Source organism: Brachyhypopomus gauderio, chromosome 3, assembly GCF_052324685.1.
Source record: "Brachyhypopomus gauderio isolate BG-103 chromosome 3, BGAUD_0.2, whole genome shotgun sequence".
Classification (NCBI taxonomy): domain Eukaryota; kingdom Metazoa; phylum Chordata; class Actinopteri; order Gymnotiformes; family Hypopomidae; genus Brachyhypopomus; species Brachyhypopomus gauderio.
In genome coordinates, this window is record NC_135213.1 from 29,377,766 (window position 1) to 29,396,902 (window position 19,137).

General features: G+C 42.3%; 1 protein-coding gene and 1 long non-coding RNA gene across 20 annotated transcripts in view; one reads left to right on the top strand and one right to left on the bottom strand.

Annotated features, from left to right (window-relative positions):
- LOC143511023 (uncharacterized) overlaps positions 1-14,706 on the top strand; it is a 35,839-nt gene extending 21,133 nt beyond the window's left edge. For all 19 annotated transcript variants that reach the window (XM_077000997.1, XM_077001002.1, XM_077001004.1 and 16 more), the window contains 10 exons: positions 5,852-5,973; positions 6,116-6,385; positions 8,383-8,481; positions 8,604-8,727; positions 9,470-9,580; positions 12,453-12,637; positions 13,243-13,406; positions 13,513-13,755; positions 14,093-14,255; positions 14,368-14,706. In XM_077000997.1, coding sequence (XP_076857112.1) covers positions 5,852-5,973; positions 6,116-6,385; positions 8,383-8,481; positions 8,604-8,727; positions 9,470-9,580; positions 12,453-12,637; positions 13,243-13,406; positions 13,513-13,755; positions 14,093-14,255; positions 14,368-14,448 — 1,562 coding nt within the window. In that variant the 3' untranslated portion in view covers positions 14,449-14,706. The remainder of the gene's footprint in view (positions 1-5,851; positions 5,974-6,115; positions 6,386-8,382; positions 8,482-8,603; positions 8,728-9,469; positions 9,581-12,452; positions 12,638-13,242; positions 13,407-13,512; positions 13,756-14,092; positions 14,256-14,367) is intronic.
- Positions 14,707-17,359: 2,653 nt separating this feature from the next.
- LOC143509808 (uncharacterized) lies at positions 17,360-19,137 on the bottom strand. The gene is made up of 2 exons (XR_013129784.1): positions 19,078-19,137; positions 17,360-18,559 (listed from the first exon to the last, which is right to left on the bottom strand). It is a non-coding gene; the product is annotated as an uncharacterized LOC143509808 (long non-coding RNA).

Genomic DNA, 19,137 nt, shown 5'->3' on the forward strand with positions numbered 1-19,137 from the left:
CCACCCGCAGGCGGGGCAGTTGAACAGGCCGGTTGATCAGCAGGGGCGGGCAGGACCAACAATAGGGGGCCGCCCATGGCTCGCTGGCCATGCTATAACCACAGCAACATCCGAGTCTAAATGTGCCGGCTTCAGACGGTCCACCGAAACACTCTCGGGGACACCCCCAATGTCCACGTGGAAGAACTTGTTCTCCAGCTCAAGCACTCGGAAAGGGCTGTCGTAGGGGCGGAGGGGACTGCGGTGTGCATCATCCCAGATGAACACAAACCTAGCAGCACTCAAAGAAGGTGGAAAACGGGACTGCTGTCGGCCATGCTGAGAGGTGGGCACGGGAACAAAAACACCTGAGAACTCGCGAAGGACCTGCCGCTGGTGGCCGGTGGACCACGGGGCAGTAGGACAAGGGAGAAAATCTCTGGGGACTTGCAAGGGCTGGCCATAGACGAGTTCGGCCGAGGAAACCTGGAGATCTTCTTTGGGGGACGACCTGAGGCCCAGCATGACCCAGGGGAGCCTATCAACCCAGTCGTCGTCCTGGAGGCTGGCCCGGAGCACGGCTTTCATAGAGCAATGGAAAAGCTCACTAAGCCCGTTGGCCTGGGGGTGGTAGGCCATCATGCGGTGCAGGTGTACTCCGAGGCCCGCAGCCACGCCATTCCGGAGGGCGGAAGTGAAGGCCCGCGGTCCGAGGACATATCCGACAGGATGCCAAACCATGCAACCCACATGCCAATAAACGCCCGGGCCACTTCCGAGGCCGTTGTGGAGGACAACGGTATGGCCTCCGGCCACCTCGTGGTCCTGTCGACGACAGTGAGGTGAGAGAAACCAAGGGATGGTGGCAGCGGCCCCACTAAATCCACATGCATGTGGTCGAAACGCCGCTCTGACACAGGAAACGAATCCAGCGGGGCCTTAACGTGTATGTGCACCTTGGCACGCTGGCAGGCTACACAAGCACTAACCCAATCGCGAGTGTCCTTCCTGAGGCCATGCCAGATAAAATTGTCCACCACTAGCTTCTGCGACGCCCTCCTGCCGGGGGAGACCGTGTATGACATCAAAAACCAGCTTGCGCCATCAGGCGGGGACGATAGGCCTAGGCCGGCCCATGGACACGTCACAGAGGAGCGTCACACCTGCATCACTGAAGGGAACGTCCGCCAACTGCAGGCCAGTGATTGCCATCCTGTAGGCCTGGACCTCCGGGTCCGACACCTGGTCTGCTGCCATACGGGAGTAGTCGATGCCGAGGTGCACGGCGCGAGGCAGTCGGCCACCGAGTTGTCTTTCCCCGCATCGTGCTGGATGTTCATGGTGAACTCTGAGATGAAGGCCAGCTGACGCCACTGACGGGCAGACCACGGTTCAGAAACCTTAGCCATCACGAATGCCAATGGCTTGTGGTCCACGAATGCAGTAAACGGGCGGCCTTTCAGAAGAAAACGAAAATGCTGTACAGCCAGGTACAGGGCGAGTAGCTCGCAGTTAAACATGCTGTACTTGCATTCGGCGGGGCAGAGCTGGCGACTGAAGAATGCCAAGGGCTGCCAAGCCCCATCGATGGGCGCATCAGGAGAGAGGTGCACCAATAAAGTAGCATCCGCCAACGTGCGTTTAGCTGCGTCAAAAGCCAGGAGCCACTCACTAGTCTAATCCACTGTGTGCTTGGCGGCTTTGCCTTTGAGGGCCATGTAGAGAGGGTGCATGAGGCCGGCCACTCGTGGGATGAAACGGTGATAGAAATTCACCATGCCCGGCAACTCCTGCAGGGCCTTAATTGTAAGAGGACGGGTGAATCACTGGATAGCTTCCACCTTGGTAGGGAGTGGAACAACACCGGCCCTGGTGATGCGGTGGCCGAGAAAATCAATAAGGCAAAGTCCAAACTGGCATTTCAACGGGTTGATGATCAGGCCATGCTGGCTGAGATGCTCGAACAGGAGCCAGAGGTGCCGCAGGTGCTCTAACCTTGAGGCGCTGGCCACTAAAATGTCATACAGGTAGACAAAAAGGAAAGGCAAATCATGCAGGACACTGTCCATGAGACGCTGGAATGTCTGGGCAGCATTTTTGAGGCCAAAAGGTATGCGGAGGAACTTGAACAGGCCAAATGGAGTGATCACTGCTGTACACACAATACCAAGGCACTCCAGTGCTCCAAACTCAGCTCTCGCTATTGCGAGCTTGGCGGGGTCCAAACGTCTAGCGCGAGCATGAACAGGCGGGCCTGAGGTTGCGATGTGATGCTCAACACCATGCCTGCTGCTGTCTGAAGAGAACGTGGGTTCTGTCAGACCAGGAAACTCCACGAGGAGATGCGAGAAATCGTCTGAGACAGAGAACGCACCCAACAGTTTGGAGGAGCTTAAGCGAGCATGGGAGAGAGCTGAAAGTCTCCGGATTTACGAAGCTTCTGTCTCTAATATTGACCAGCAAGCTGTTGGCACACAGGAAATTCAGCATCTAAGAGGGGAGTGGAAACCTTCGCCAAGACATAAGGCCATGTGAACCACTGCCCACCGAAGCACAGTGGCACCGACCATTGCCCGTACGTGGGAATAGAGCTTGGTGGCCCCAAAGGCAGGGCCAGCGTGGCCTGACTTCATGTCCATCTCGGAGGCGGGCAGAACGCTCAACTGAGCGCCTGTGTCACAGAGGAAACGAAGCCCCGAGACCGTGTCCGTGAGGAAAAGCAGGCTACTGGAACGGCCGACGCCTGTAGCCGCTAGCAGGCATCGGCCCTCACTTTTCCCAGCTTCCTGAAACTGCATGGTAGGCGGCAGCTTCTGGTCTTGGCTCTGAAACTCGCATGGTAAAAACAGTGAGCTGGGGAGGGCGGAGGCATGGACGCGCAGACGGCAGTGCCAGAGGGGAGCGGGGGTGTACAGACACGCATGACTGCAAAACACTGCTTGGCTAAGAAAATCTTGTCGGCCTCCCTAGCTAATGCACGATAATACCTGAGGGCAGAACCCGTAAAAGTTGCGCAAACGTCGCTGGGCAACTGCTGAAGGAAATTTCATCTGAACAGAAAACACGGCGGGTGGTCGCCCAGTAGGGACAGCATGTGATCCATCAGCTCTGAATGTTTGGAATTGCCCAAACCACACAGCGAAAGAAGCCTGCGGGCACGTTCTGACTCCGACAGCTCGAAAATTTGTAGGAGGAGCAACTTAAGGGCGTCATACTTATCGTCCTCTAGAGGGTCTTAAAGAAAACTTACCACTCTGGAAGCGGTGCCATTGTTCAGGGCAGTGATGACATAATAATACATCGTGTTGTCCTCTGTGATTTTCCGGATGGCGAACTGAGCCTCGGCTTGAGCAAACCAAACAGTGGCACGCTGCTCCTAAAACTCCGGTAATTTAAGTGCTACTGCATTCGCCGTCATGACGCGAATACTTCGGAATCGTCTGAATAGACATCGGGGCACCACTGAAGCGGGTTCGGGAACCGAGGCAGAAACTGCTTAATCCAAAAATCCCGAGGAGGGAAACTATTTACAACGCAACTGAAACAATAGCACTGTTTGCTCTTTTAACCCCCCCCCCCCCCCCCCCCCGTGTCCAAGTGCCTGTGCACTAGTGGCCAAGTGCCTGTCCGTTAGGGAATTCATTGTGAGGAGTAGTAGTCGCTACAATATTTTATGCTGCAATAAGCACAGTTTACAAATCTTCATCTATATGATGCGTAGGCTAATCCTTGAAACATTGACATCTGTGATGGGTGGGTGTGCTTTGATTTTTAAAATGTGATCTTGTATTTGACAACTCATAACTGATCTTAAATAATTATCTCAGGAATTCAACTATATTTACGTCCTTGCCGTTGTGAATATCAGAGTTGTATAGTAACGAAGTAGAACTACTTCGCTACTGTACTTAAGTACTAAAATGCTGTATCTGTACTTTACTGGAGTATTATTTTTTTCTCCTACTTCCACTTTTACTTCACTACATATTTTCCATCAGTTTAATACTTTTACTCTGATAAATTTTTGACGTGCTGTATAGTTACTCGTTACAATTATAAACATGTTAGCTGGCTCTGTCACCGGGTCAAGCAATCAGGCTGTCTTATGAGAAAACTGCGCATGCTCCGGTCGCGTCCCGTTTACTCTGCTGCTGCCTTCACTGAACACTTGAGCTTCGTAATCTAGGTTCACTTGACACGTCGTGACTGCCGCAAGGGTCCGCGCGGCAAAAATTATGCAATCGCGGTGGCTCCGCCCATGCGCGTTGGCCATGCGCGTTGGCCATGCGCGTTGGCCACGCGCGCGGTCGCGTCGCGATGTCGTTTTGTGCGTGCGAAGTTAAATTCATGCACTTGTACGGCACTTTGAAGGTCCATTTTCAGTATTTTCCAGCACCTTCAGCTTAGTTTACTTATTTATACAAATACACATATACTCGAAATTATTCCAAATGATTCGCTTTTTATCTCAATAAAAGAGATGATACCGTGTTTGGTAACAGCAGAAAAGCAGCATAAGTGAGGTAGGAGACCACCCCACATCAATGTAAATTATACATATAACGCACAGAAGACACAGTTAGGTTAGATATCTTAGCTAACTAACCTAATTATGTTCATGACGTGCTGCAGTATTCACTTAACGTTAGCTGGCAATCATAAAGGCGATGTCACGCTGAGTTGTGTGTTTTTAGCAACAGTAAGCAGTGTCTCTTCACGCTGACTAATTATGTGCCCATTTTTATATTGTAGTGTTTTTATAGGGTAAGGGCATTTGTTAGGGGTAAACGCAGGATAGTAGGCTCACCCTTAGAACCCGACGGACGGATTTTACATCCAAAATACACCTCGTTTTCTCAGCTAAATTAAGGCAAACTTGTACTTCTGCATCAAACCTACGACGTAGCGGGACATAGGTTATCTGTTTTTTGTGTGCGAAGTGTTAAGCCCAGTTTTTTAAGTTGCTACTTGTTTATACATACAGACCACTTGTATTTGTCTTTGACATCTTTGATTTGTAAGTGATATATAAAAATAATTGATAATCAAACTTTGATGGCTTTCTTTAATTAATTCAAAACACAGTACTTGTACTTTTTACTTTCAGTACTTGAGTAATAAATTTCAGAATAAACTACTTGCAATACTTAAGTACAAAGAATGCTGAATACTTCTGTACTTCTACTTAAGTAAAGTTTTTAAAGAACACTTCAACTTCTACTCAAGTCAATTTTTGATAGAGTACTTGTACTTTTACTCAAGTATGGGTCTCTAATACTTTATACAACACTGGTGAATAATAGATTTAACATCAGTTTCCTCTCAAGCACCTAATTCTACAAACTCTGCCAACTCTTCAAACACAGGCAACACTACAAACACAGGCAACTCCAAATCCAGTGGTAACTCTACAAACACAGTCAACTCTAAAAACACAGTCAACTCTATAACCACTGGGCGTAGCCCTACGTGACATACATATTATCGTACTTTCAATAAAGAAGACTGTCGTTATTCAAACTGTATGAATTTGTGTACATTTCTGGTAGATCTAACAAATAGCTTGTAATCTAGCTATTTTTTGGTATTTAGAAGTATTTCATTTTGTGGTGTCATCTTTACTATGATGTGGAAGCCTTCTGTGAACAGTAGACTACCCCCCCCCCCCTAATATTCTGCAGGATGTCAGTGAATAGTTCAGTGGAATACAGTATGTTTAAATCCTGTATTATCCTTTAGTCAAAATGGAATAGGCCTACTATTATTAGGCTGGAGGAGGACACATTTGGACTTGACTGTCAAACAAATAACAAAACCAACAAAACAAAATAAAACCCCAAAGTCAACATAATTACATTTGTTTTTTTCTCAGTGATATTTTTCCCCATTGGACCTGAAGCTCATGCTAGTTCTTTCCCTTATGATGGAGCATCTGTAGTCATCGATCTGGACTATCCATTTATGTACCACGGAAGAAATTACTCGCAATTTTATGTAAGTACTGAAACATACAATTTAAAAAGTGCAGTCTGTTACCATGCTGTGTCTTCCATTTAAAAATGCAGTCTATTACCATGTTCTGTCTTCCAGGATTGTACCAGTATTAATCTAGCCTCTATTGATCATTATCTCTTAGCTGGACATGAATGGCTTTGTGTCATTCTTTGAACCTTCTCCAGAATTGTATCCTAACTCAAGCATTGGCCAGGACATGATTGCTCCATTCTGGGCTGATATTGAAAATGATGAGGGGGGAGAGGTTTACTATGAGCAAGCCACAGATGGACCTCTCATAGAAGTAGCTACAGATGCTGTTAATCAGGCATTCCAAGATGCTGACTTTGAAGAAGCTGCCTGGGTCTTCGTTGCCACATGGCTGAACATGCCACTTGAAAATAATGAAGAGGTAAGAATCTGTTCTTAGAATTCAGTCACTGCTCCCAAAGTGCATGACTTACAACTAGGCCTGTCACAATAACAAAAATTTCTGAACGATATATTGTCCCAGAAATTATTGCCATAAACAATAATATTGTCATTTTAAAGTGCCATTATAGAATTTTTTCTTGCTTCTGCAGTAATGTAATGTATTGTAAAGCTCATGTATGGGGTCATATTTGTGCTTTACCACATAGTGGCAGAGTAAAATGAGATGTATTTAATCTCCTTCAGAATGCCATCTTTCACGTCATTATATAAGGTTGGTGTTACGTCCCTTGTCTAGGTAAAGGCCGCAACGGTATGTATGTGTATAATCTGTACTGATATGGGTGATGGAAGAAATGTAAATCCAGGACAAAGTTATCTGATTTCTGAAACAAGAAGTTTTACTGGCAATCATCAGGAGTGGCAAGGCCAAAATAACAAACAATCCCCCCCCCCCCCCTTTGAAAAATAATATAACTACCCCTAAAACAAAAGTACAATGCTTACCTACACTGACAACAAACAATCACAAACCCACAAAACAAAAAAAGCACCACTCCCTACAACCAGTATCTAAGCACAAATATTCTCCCACAGGGCTCACACGAGACAGAATACTTATCAAAGACAACACACACCAAGACACGAAGTTATACAACTACACAAGAGCTAGCACACAATATCACAAAATATCCAAACAGCAGTATCACACACAAAGCCTCTCTATCTCCTCTCAATCTCTCCCCCTCCATCTTGGGATCTTCGTCCTCTTTATCCACAAGGCCTAAGTGGAGGGGCGGAGCCAGAGCGAGGTGGTAGCCAAGTCCCGGCCCGGAGGATCAGGAGATGGATCCGGCAGCACAGGATATAACAGTTGGAATGGCATTTTGGGAGATATAGGTTTTCTTTGGCAGTTCATTCTGCTTGTCAAATCTTTGCAGCATGTTTATAAAGTTTTCTTTTCGACCTTATTTAACGGCAGCATCTCTTTGGCTATATAGCGAGTTAAGCCTGGTTTAGACTTGACGCATCGCGAGCGGCACGAGGGTCCGCCCGGCGAAAATGACGTAATCGCAGTGGCTCCGCCCGTGCGCGAGGGCCTCGCGCCCTGTCAATTCGCGAGGTTGTGAAAGTTTGCGCGTGCCGCGCTTCAGCGCAATTAACAAAGTCATGTTTGCAGGGTTCATACACCTTTACAAGGTGGAATTAAAGCACTTGTATGTCACTTTCATGGTCCAGTTCAATATTTCCCAGCACGATACATATACTCGGAATAATTCACTTTTTATCACATTATTTAATGGTGGTTTATTTTCAAAACACCCAATCTTAACGTCTTCACGTTCTCTCATGTTTCGTCCTGGAATTACAAGAGGTTCGTATTTGTTAACGTAATACAAGATAACTGTTCAGTCAGACCGCTATTTGTTGTGAAACGAACAAATTCCAGCACTTTTCAAACCTGAAACACAAAGCAACATTAAAATTGGTCAGGTAAATGTTCATTCCCCTGTTTTTGAGGGGTGTTTCTTTATACTACCACATATCGTTACGGACAACGCTGCACAGAATGTGACGCGGAAAGTATGAAGGCAATTCATACCGAGTTGTGCAATACGGTCACTATAATAAACGACCATTAAATAATGTAAGGGACTCGAAATAATTCACTTTTTATTACTGTTATTGACGCATACTCTCTCTGTGTACTGCACTCATTTCCTACCTGGTAGATGTCGCTCTCTGATCAGATTCGTCTTCCCTTAATGGGGGAGGGGGTGCGAGAGTGCAGCACTGCGTGCCTTTCTAAAATCTAACGTAGTTGCGGTTTATTCTCATGTAAACAAATTTGCGCGGAAACCCAATGGCCAATATCGACATCAGCAAAAATGATCGCGGTTAAAAAAATTATTGTACGATAAGTTGATAATGTAATTATCGCGACAGGCCTACTTACAACCTTTTCTTCTTCTTAAGGCTGTGTCATTCCAAGTGGTCTTGATTAGTGATGAATATGGACGTTCTTATGTCCTGATGAACTATCAGAACTTTACTGATCTTCAGGAATCCTGGTTGGTGAGAAGACAATGTTCATATACATTTTAGCTGATTTTAATTGTCAAGATCATTCAGTGTTGGATTAGATTCACATACTTTATTTGTTGGGGGTCTGTCTAGTTCAAGTATTATCTTTGTAGGCTGGCTTTGCAGTTGACGACAATGATGACTTTGACAGACTTCGAGTAAATGACTCCAGTGACCTGTCCTTTGAAAGTAATGTTGGATTTCCAGGTCGCTGGGCTTTTCAAGTCTCTTTTCAGGGTAAATATATTTTTGATGTATTTTTACAATCCAGGGATGTGAAAAGGAGAGTTCCTATTTGATATGTTTGATTTGTTATTTATTATAAAGTGTAAAGTAATGTAGGCTTTGAGGGATATGATTAGAGAAACTGCAGACACAGTGGGATAGAGTATGGTAGTTTAGATGACGTGGCACAGAAAGGCCTCCTTCTTAAGAGTGAGAGGTGGAGGTAAGGTTGGACGTATCTCCAGCAGACAAGGCTTTGAAGATCTGAGAGGTTCAGGGAAGCTCAATAAGACAGCACAGAGCCCATTGAGAACATAAAATTATCCACTTGATTACATTTACAGTTCTACATATGAGGGAAGGTTAACTGATTAGTTCAACCCAGATACAAAGAATTAATTGTTATCATGCTGTATGTCTAATGAGGTCTAGTGCTCCAAGCAGTGAGTAGTGGTGTCCCCACGGGGTCATAGCTGATTAAATAGATGAATTTCTTTTAATAATTAGTCAATTAAACTAGTTGGCACTAGTAAGTTGGCACTAAAACTGAGTTAAAGGTTGTTTCTGAATTAACAGAAAGTCTTAAGTAATCATACATGTTTAAATGTAACAAACTGAAAAATCAGCAAAGGCATGAATATTTGTCCCTCTTTTCCCTTTCTCTAATTCTTTCTCTCCTTCTACATCCTCTCACTCTGTCTCATTTTCTCTCTGTGTCTCCTTCCACATCCTCACTCTGTCTCTCTCTCCTTAGACATCTGTGACGTTCTGCAGTGTTCTGAGGATGAGGTGTGTGTGGAGAGAACAGGGATTTATGGCTGTGTCTGTGCAGCTAACAACACAAGACCCAACCCGGACACTTTCGGTACATCGGCAATATTCACTGTTAATCCAATAGAAAAAACAGCTGGCAATACACAATTATGGGCTACGCTAAATACTGACGTGAAAGTAGCATGCGCATGCGCAGTTAACCCTAGGTAGGACAGCTTGACGGGTAGCACACTGACAGAGGGATAGTCAAAGCCTATCATCAGCAGGCTTGCCAACTCTCGTGAGACACACGCATTTGACTGTCTTCACACGCTCACACACCATACATCCGATTTCTCACGCTGAAAAAAATTACTTTATTTATCTCTGATCTACATCTATGATTCAATAAGTTACTAGTTCACCGACCAGTGGTAATCGATCGATCGCAATATAATATTTAATTTGTGCCCATTTACCCCAAGAATTTACACTCCCCCCCCCCCCCCCCCCAAATTAAGGTAAAATGGAAAGGAAGAAAACAGTAGGGGGGAAACTTAAGATTAGCTAGAAAGCAGCGCAGGAGATAGAGACTAGGCTTGTCCTGATCCGATATTTGGATCGGATCGGCCGCCGATATTTGAAAAAATGCGTATCGGTATCGGATCAGCAGGCATGAGAAAATGCTGATCCAGACTCCCGATCCAGTTTTTTTTTGAAGTCCGATCTGGTTTTTCCATTTAGATAAGTTTTTGCTGTATTTTCGCCAGTGAGAGTAAAATCCGGTCCGCATTTTCCAGCACATCTTCAGCACACAAGCAAATGGCCTCTCCAATTTAGCTCAGTGGCATCTCCTAACCATGTAAATTTGAAGTTATCAGTAAAAATGTCAGTTGTGTGGGATTATTTTACCTTAAAGGACAACAAAGACGAAGAGGTAGAGTGCAACATATGCCACAGTAAAGTGTGGTGGTAAAGCTATAAGAACTTTTAATACAACCAATCTAATCAAGAATTTAACGAAATACCACCATAAACAACATGAAGAGTTTCTAAAGAAAACCAAAGACAAAAAGAAAGGTCCTACACAACTAACAGTGGCAGAAACGTTTGCGAAGTGTGTCAAAGTGCCACTTTTTTTTCCACAATTTACAATATTATTTGCACTTATGGATTTTTAAGCCTTGGTTTACTGATGCCATTTCTGTTTTTTATTTACTATTTTGTCTATTTTGAGTTTATTAATTGCTAAATAAGCAGGTCAGTTTCTCCTTACCAACCATTGTGTATTATTCAAACACACCTAATTCAGCTGGCTACTTGTTATCAAGAGTAAAACGCTTTTCAACATGAGTTTGACAACAAAGTAACTTTAAACTATAATACATGCTCTGATAGGCACTTATCTGTATCAGCCAATATCGGTATCGGATTGGAAGTGCAAATAAATATCAGTATCGGATCGGAAGTTCAAAAACCTGGATCGGGACATCCCTAATAGAGACTCGAATAAGTGAAAGACAAGCAAGAGAGAGAAAGGTGGCGAGACACCTTGCAAACGAATGCAACAACCGAGAAAGCAGGGAAAGGCTGAAAGCGTGACGGCATAACCAAAAACGATTCAGCAGTGATTCGTCTCCACAAGCTTCCTTAGGAAGCCTGAGACGAATCACAGCTGATTACGCCGATTAAGTCTGGGACTGACTTGGTTGCCTCCAGTGACGGCTGGGGGAATGGCATCTGAGCCAGCCCTGATATTTTGTTACTCTTCTGTAACAAGGGGTTTGGGGAAAGATGTCGAGAGCTAGCGATATTTTAACTTAACACAAATATGTTTTTATCAACACATTACACAATGACCATTTAACATGTATAACAGCAGATTCTAACAAAGATGATCGACAGGCAAAACAACACATTAAATACTTAAACATAAACAAGGAATAAGTACAACACACAATGATAATGAGACAATTAACAGGTGTGACAGATGAACACACACACACACACACACACACACACACACACACACACACACACACACACACACACACACGACAACGCATAGACCTAAACAGACAAAACTGTACACAAACATGCCCGAAGGGAGGTGTTGGGGGCTGTACCATGACATCTTCTGACTGTTTTGTTATTTGATAAACTAGTGGCCTTGGGAGAAACATAGATGGTGATATGTTTGAGGCTCTACTAGTAGGTGCTGGAAGTAGTAACAGTAAAAGGACAGAAGGGGCACTGGAGACTGGTATTGGACAACTGCCCTCAGAAACTGATCCAAAAAAATTCATATTGTCTGTTCGATTATCAATAGACAATATTTTTTTATAAGCAAAAATGACCAACCAACATGTGAGATTTCCTGTATTGCCACTGATTAAATCATAACACACCCATTAAATGAAACTGTCATGCCCAATACCAAACCGTTGCTGTGTCCAGTGTATTTGAAACTTGAAAGCAATAGTTTCTTTACCTACTATTTTCCTACTATATCTTTATAATGTTTCGTTTTTTAAAGTGATTTTTATATGATTTGGTCCATTCAGTAGTAGCAGGAAGTACTACCAGTATAAGTAGTCAGATACTATGTGTAACTCGGTGGTTAACACAGTCTAAGCACAGCGGAGATGTATACATAAATGGGGCAGATCCACATTCCAAACCTCCACCAAACCAATGCAGGAAAATAGAGATAAGAGAAACACAGAACGCAGTACAGGAAAAAACAACAGAAATGACGTGTAACCCCCCCCCCCCCCAAAAAAAAAAAAAATGAATAGATAGATGGCTCTTAGCAAGAGGCAACAAACAACTCAGCGGTGAGACATTGCATTAGTCTTCCTTAAGTAGAAAGAAAGAGAAGTGCAGTTCGTATGCCGACGAGAGCTGGCTCATGAGCTCCCCCTGGTGGCGGCAGATGGTGCAGCCCTGGAGCCATCCTTGACTCTCTGCTCTGTTCTTCTCAGATGCCATTGAAACGTGTAAAAGCAGTTTTGGGATGGTGTCTTTCTCCCGCTGTCAGCTGTTTGAAGCTGGATATTCTGCACGGTTCCTCCACCTCAATGATAAAATGTGTAAAGGGGTGGTGCACAGAGGCAGGGTGGTGTTCTACTTTGACTATGATGGACATAGTTGTGGCACTGTTCTGAAGGTAGGGTACAATGCAAGCTCTTTCAAAATACATATTTTACCTGTTATGTTTACTTTAAACATGTTGTTTTACATTTTATTTAAAATTATTACAGTACCACTGTACAGTATTACAGTTTCAATGATAAATGCTTCTAGACGATTGGTAACACTTTACATTAATTGCACCTTTTTTGGTGCGACCTTAAAGTAATAAATTACATTGTACTGATTTACCTACATAAGTAATGGGTAACTTGGAAATATCCAGAATCTATCAGCATAGGAACTGAAGTGTGTCCATACTGTTTTTAGCTCTTTATTCCTTTTTGCTCAAAACTAGAACATTAAAGCTCTAAAAAAGTGCGAGCAACAGAGAGCCAAAACAGGAGCCGCAACTGTTACATGTTTACTTAACATTAGTTCATTATTGTTAATGTGTTACTTCATGTGTTGTTCATGTTAACTAATGCATTACTTCACGTTAGTAAGTAACCACTTAATGCAAAGTGTTACCAAATGATCTATATGTTGTTGGAGTCTATGATGACGAGTTCACTGGGCATTAGTACAATGATAACTACATCTGGTGAGTTATTATGGTCTAAGTTGAATTCTGTCTCCCAGCACAATGACACACACTTCACGTATGAGAACAAAATTGAAGCAGTCATGGGAGTGGGTGACGACTCTGTGATCAGTCGTGACAGCTGGTTGACAATTGACATTTCCTGCACATACCCACTCATCGAGAGCAACTCCAATTCTATGATACTCAAAGCCAAAGGAAGGTAGAGCTATTTCTAGAATCAGCACCTCATCTTCAGACAAGCCAGCAGAAATGTTTCTGTTTAACTGTTCTGTGTTGTTCTTTCTTCCTCATTTTTCCCCTAAAAGTGTGATAAGAAAGGACCTGAACATCGAGGGCAGCTATGAAATCGTCATGATTCCCTATCCTGATCCATCATTCAGCACCCCGTATCCACACAATGTTACTCTTCATTTGAATGACCTAGTCTATGTGGCCGTGGATGTGGTCGGAGTCGACAGCAAACAGATTGCCATTGTGCTGGACAGATGCTGGGCCACTCCTGTCAATGACATGGACTATATTGTCTACTGGAATCTGATCATTAATGAGTAAGAGAAACGATCTGGAGATGCAACCTTAAGACTAAGACATAAACATTAGAACCTATAATCACATTATAGTTAATGGGACTATGGGTTCCAGAAAGAGATGATTTTACTACACACAATTTGACAGCTTAGTCCATCACTGTCTAATGCAAGACAAATTCTGTCCAGGATTGCAGAGCGTTTTGAAAGGTACTCAGAAATATAGAAAAGTGAACCACAGAAATTATACTGTAGTGTTAAGTTTGATCATTTTGAGCTACATGAACAACTTCTGTCCTCTGTTTCCTTCCTCTACTCATCTTCATCAGCCTTTAATTCTTCCTTCTTCTCTTTCCAGGTGTCCCAACCCAGAGGACGGCACTGTGCAGGTGCTGCAGAATGGTGTCTCCACATCAGGCCACTTCTCCTTCAGGATGTTCACCTTCAAAAACATCTCTCCGTATGTCTTCCTGCATTGCCAAGTTCATCTGTGCCTTGTGGAAAGTGGAGAGTGTGCTCAGGTAAGTTTCTAGCTGCGAGCTGACTCATCCAACAGCAGACCTGTGCTGTTGGGATCTTAACACACCTATTTCTCCCGGCCTTAACTGTTCTGTTTAACTTCATCCATCACAGACATGCAGTGGAGACTCTGACAGAAGAAGGCGTCGATCTGTGGACTTCCATGACACCGTTAAAATATCCATGAACATCTAATTTGCTCCTTTGATAAATGAACCTTTTTTATGGTAATAGGATTCTGTTGATTTTTTCTATCACTTCTATGTGGAAGGTGTTGTAATTAATTTGAAAGTTTTTATGGTAATGTAATTGCAATTAAATTTTAAATAATCCAGGTCTTAAAAATTATTCAGACAAAAATGTATTCATATCGGTGGAAATCTGCATGTAATCATACTTTCTTGTATTGAGTCAACTCTTTCAAATTATGAAAATAAATCAGCCTTAAGCATTCTTTATTGTACAGATTTTAAATATCTGTACAGAAATATCATGATGTTAGCTGACTGATGCCAATTGTTTATAGTTCATATTTAGGACAAACTTAGGTTAAACGAAACACTTGGGGGGGGGGGGGGGGGGGGGGGGGTCAGTATGCTCCCGTGGGGGAGACGGGGGTAGATGAGGGAGAGACGAGGGGGTATCACACAACCATGAACATAACAGGACTCTCACAAAATACAAGTCTAAGTCAAGTCGCTGGAGACCAAGTCAAGTCTCAAGTCAATATCAGGATAAATTTAGAGACAGGAGATGGGAAAGCTCTTAAACTCCAGCTCTAGTTTCTCCGTCCTATTAAATAATTACTGGGGGTAAAATTCTTAGAAGGATTAAAACTTGATAATTTCAGCTCTGATCCAGGAACATGGACTAAGGAGCCTTTAAAATGGTCACTTTAGATCAAGATTCTACGGCACCTAGAGCCTACACAAAATAGGCAAAACCTAGAGCCTACACAAAACGTTCTAAGCATTTTGTATAGAGTTTTTTGATACATTTTTGAATACCATGTATGTATTCTGTGTAAAGACACTGCACACATGACAGGGAATACTGCACATATGACAAGAAAGTGTGACGCTGGGTAAATGACAGAGACAGACGCTTGCAGATTGAAGTTTGAGAGATTTAATGATCAATGCAGTCTTGCAAGAGAATGCTCTGCTCTGCAACTGCACATAATGCAACTTCCAATGTCATAATCCTGAGCAGTAAATCCAAGCAAAAGTACCAGAGGGGAAATCCGAAGAATCGTACAAACCAGATCAAACCATGAAAAGCAATCAGAAAATCAACACTCATTATGCTTTGTAACGAAAACGCTTAGGCAATACTTTGTGACGTAGGTAGCGTATGACAGTCTTAAATAGTATAGTTTAACAGGCTGCATGGTTGAGCATGCTTGGAGTTGGAGTTTCCAGAAAGCTTCATAAGTCAACTGTTAAGTTGCATTTACAGAGATCTGGGCCCGTATTTATCAAACTTCTTAGAATTACTCCTAAAAATGCTGCTAAGAGTTGACTTATGTCTAAAATAATTATTAGTTAAAAGCTGAGACTAAAAGTTAGTTATCAAGCCTCAAGTTATCAGTCTCACTTTAAACGAAGTGTAGTAATTCTTAAGTGTCAGTCTCGGAGCTGATTTACGACACCTGGCTGTGCCGCAAAGCTGATCCTGGACAACGTAGTTTCAAAACCCCCTGCAAGAACCAATCACTGGATCGGATTTCATGTTCAATATTATTTCCTGAGAAATGTCAAGATAAAATTCAGAAAATGTTGAAATACCTTCATATTTAACTTAATAATGTTGCAGTCATAATTTTTGTGAAATTACAGAGCGTATTTACATAGTTAATAAATAATCCATTAAAAATATTTCATATCTACCTTTAAGTATGTGACATGCACTGGTATAATTTTCCCTTCTTTCTTTTGTTATTCATATATTTTCTCAGATTTATTTTGGATACTGCATACATTCTAACCGAATCACATTCAGGCGGAGGACCACTGGGCAAGCCTCTTAGCGCATTTTGTGAGGTGGTGCAGCATATCATGGGGGAGACAGTGCGGTGATCTGTGGAGTGGAGGAGGGTTAGGATCCTGCATTAATGAAATTCTAAAACATCTCAAAGACAAGGTTTTTTATCATTTATTTAGATTTGCACACAAACACTGTGATGCTAATTGTCACTTCAAAATTATTGCATCCAGTAATAAAGAAGTTGCTCGTGCTCCCGACCCTGCTGGCTTGAACCAGTGACTGTATATATACTGTATATATATTATATGGTGTAACCCAGGTTATAAACGCTTATAAAAGTATTCTTATTTTTAAAATTAAATAAGAAGCTGAGAAAATATAAATAAGTAAAGACACAAAAGTATGAGAAAAATAAACTTTATTCAGTTGATAAATAATAATTATTTAATAATTACTATTAATTTAATTCCCAGCACATTTCACATCTCATCCATAGTATGTCACAGACTACAGCCAATAAGGTGGTTATATCATATCGATAGGCGCGGGAAATACTGCCTACCTGGACCCAGTTCTTTCTTTTGGTTCGAGCAGCCATCGTGAGCAGAAGGCGTTTCTGTAAGAAACAGAAATTGGATTTGTGATAACTGCCGTGCTGGCATGTAAAGCCTCTTTAATGTAAAACGCTGAACAGGTGGACCCAAGAAGCGCTTTATGGTGAACGGGGAGTGTTAATTGCTGGGATACATGGAGTTTTGCATCGGTGAGTGACTTTAGTAATTACCAGAGCCGTAGAAAGAGAGAGTTGCGACACTCTGTGATCTCGCCGCTCAGAGGTCACGTGGTTCATGGAGGCCCGTATAGTTCCAATCAAACACGAGCACTGAATGGTTTTAAGCGTGAAAGACATCAGTGGTTACCGTATTTCTGGTAAATATTACAACATAATATGCATTAATTATCATTTTCCACATACTAACAACTTGATAAATATATATATATATTTTTTTATAGTATCTTTGAACAAAACTAGAGTTACAAATAGCCTGTTGAAGCAGCCTGCACTATTAAAGATTCAGGCATAGATTTATTTAGTCCACAAAACAACACTAAAAACACATTTAACATTTAATACATAGATTTATTCTGTAGTCTACACTACAACACTAAAATAACATCATTAAATACATAAATTAATTCATTAGTCACATTACAACACTAAAATAACATCATTAAATACATAAATTAATTCATTAGCCACATTACAACACTAAAATAACATCATTATGGCAACATCCACAATATTGTCAATCCAAGAAGACATGCTGGCCCAGGGACACTTTTTTTGTGTTGACAAGCAGGTGTACACAAGACTGTCTTGAAAACCTGTTTAGCTGCATAAGACAGAGGAATCCAGTCCCAACTCCTGTAGAGTTTCACCAGGCACTAAGATCAATATCAGTTGGACAGTTTCTTATTACACTAAAATCAGGAAGCTATCACGAGGATGACAGTAGCCTATTGGCAGATTTCCTGGATGCTAAAGAGGAATTTCCCAGTCCTGGCATCAGAGTGGATGACCTGTTGGAGCACAACCCTGTGACTACACCCTCACCTGACTACACAAAAATGGAGACCTGTGCTCTCTATCATCTGACAGGCTACATTGTGAATCAAGTAATCAAATATTCCAAAATTTGTAATGAATGTCAAATTGCAATTAAGCACAGAAACGAGAGCCCTGAAGAAGAGCACAGTATTTTACTAAAGTTGAAGGAATTCAAGTCAGGTGCACTTTTTCGGCCATCACAGGAGGCTTTTGATCTAGTTCAGAAAATCGAGCAATTGTTTCGAACTAGGACCAGTGCCTCACTTATGGCACTCCCTAATGCAAAACATTTAATGGAGATAGAGGCTAGGCTCTTAGACAGTAGGCTTCCCTCATGCCATGATGTTAAACAAAAAATAACTAACAGATACATCAGGCTGAGGTTGAGAATCGCAGCAAAGCACATCCAGGCTGAGAGGAAAAAACACACACTGTCCAAAACTGGGCATTTTGGAAGTAAAAGCCAGATGAAAATGGCTAAGAAAAGCCAGCAAAGCCATGTAACACCTGGAAATACACCCCCATCAAATACTTTCATTGTTACCATGAATGTGCTTGGTCTGTCTTTAACTCCTACAAATGTCCTGCCACTCAGTGTTACTTAAACTTCAGTAGGTATGGAGGATCTGTTTTTCTCATCCCCACTCCACCAGTTACTGCAGTAATCACCAATCTACATTGCTCCACTGGTCTGGTCATCACACCACTGGCCTAAAAAAACATTTTAAATGTTATGATGGTAATGACAATCCTAAGCATCATACGTAATGAAATAAAATAAATTTGTTACTAAATTGTGTTGAGATTATATATAGACCTGTTGATTGTTGCATCCTGTATAAATAGTGGTCATCCACGTACAAGCTGCTGGTTTTATCACCTGTCACTGAAACACTAGCTAATTAATTAATCAACCAAAGAGTAACTTCACTACAATCCAACCATCTTTTCTACTTCAGATAGTTACCATTAATTACAATATGATCAAATCTATATAGGTATTACTGAATTTAACAATTATCCTAATGACTGAATACTCTGAGGCTAATGCACCGCTAAGTGATTCCTGCTTTTAATAACATAGCTAATGCTAGCGAAGTGTAATTTAAGCTAACGGCATTTAAAATGCAGAAATAAACTAACAACAAGTGACCACTTAACTATAACAGTAATACTGATCACATTTATGGAGGATTATATAGGAAACGATGAATAATTCATTAACTTACCAGAAAAACAGCCGCGGAAATGCTTCAAATATACGCAGTTCAATGCTGGAACTATAGCAT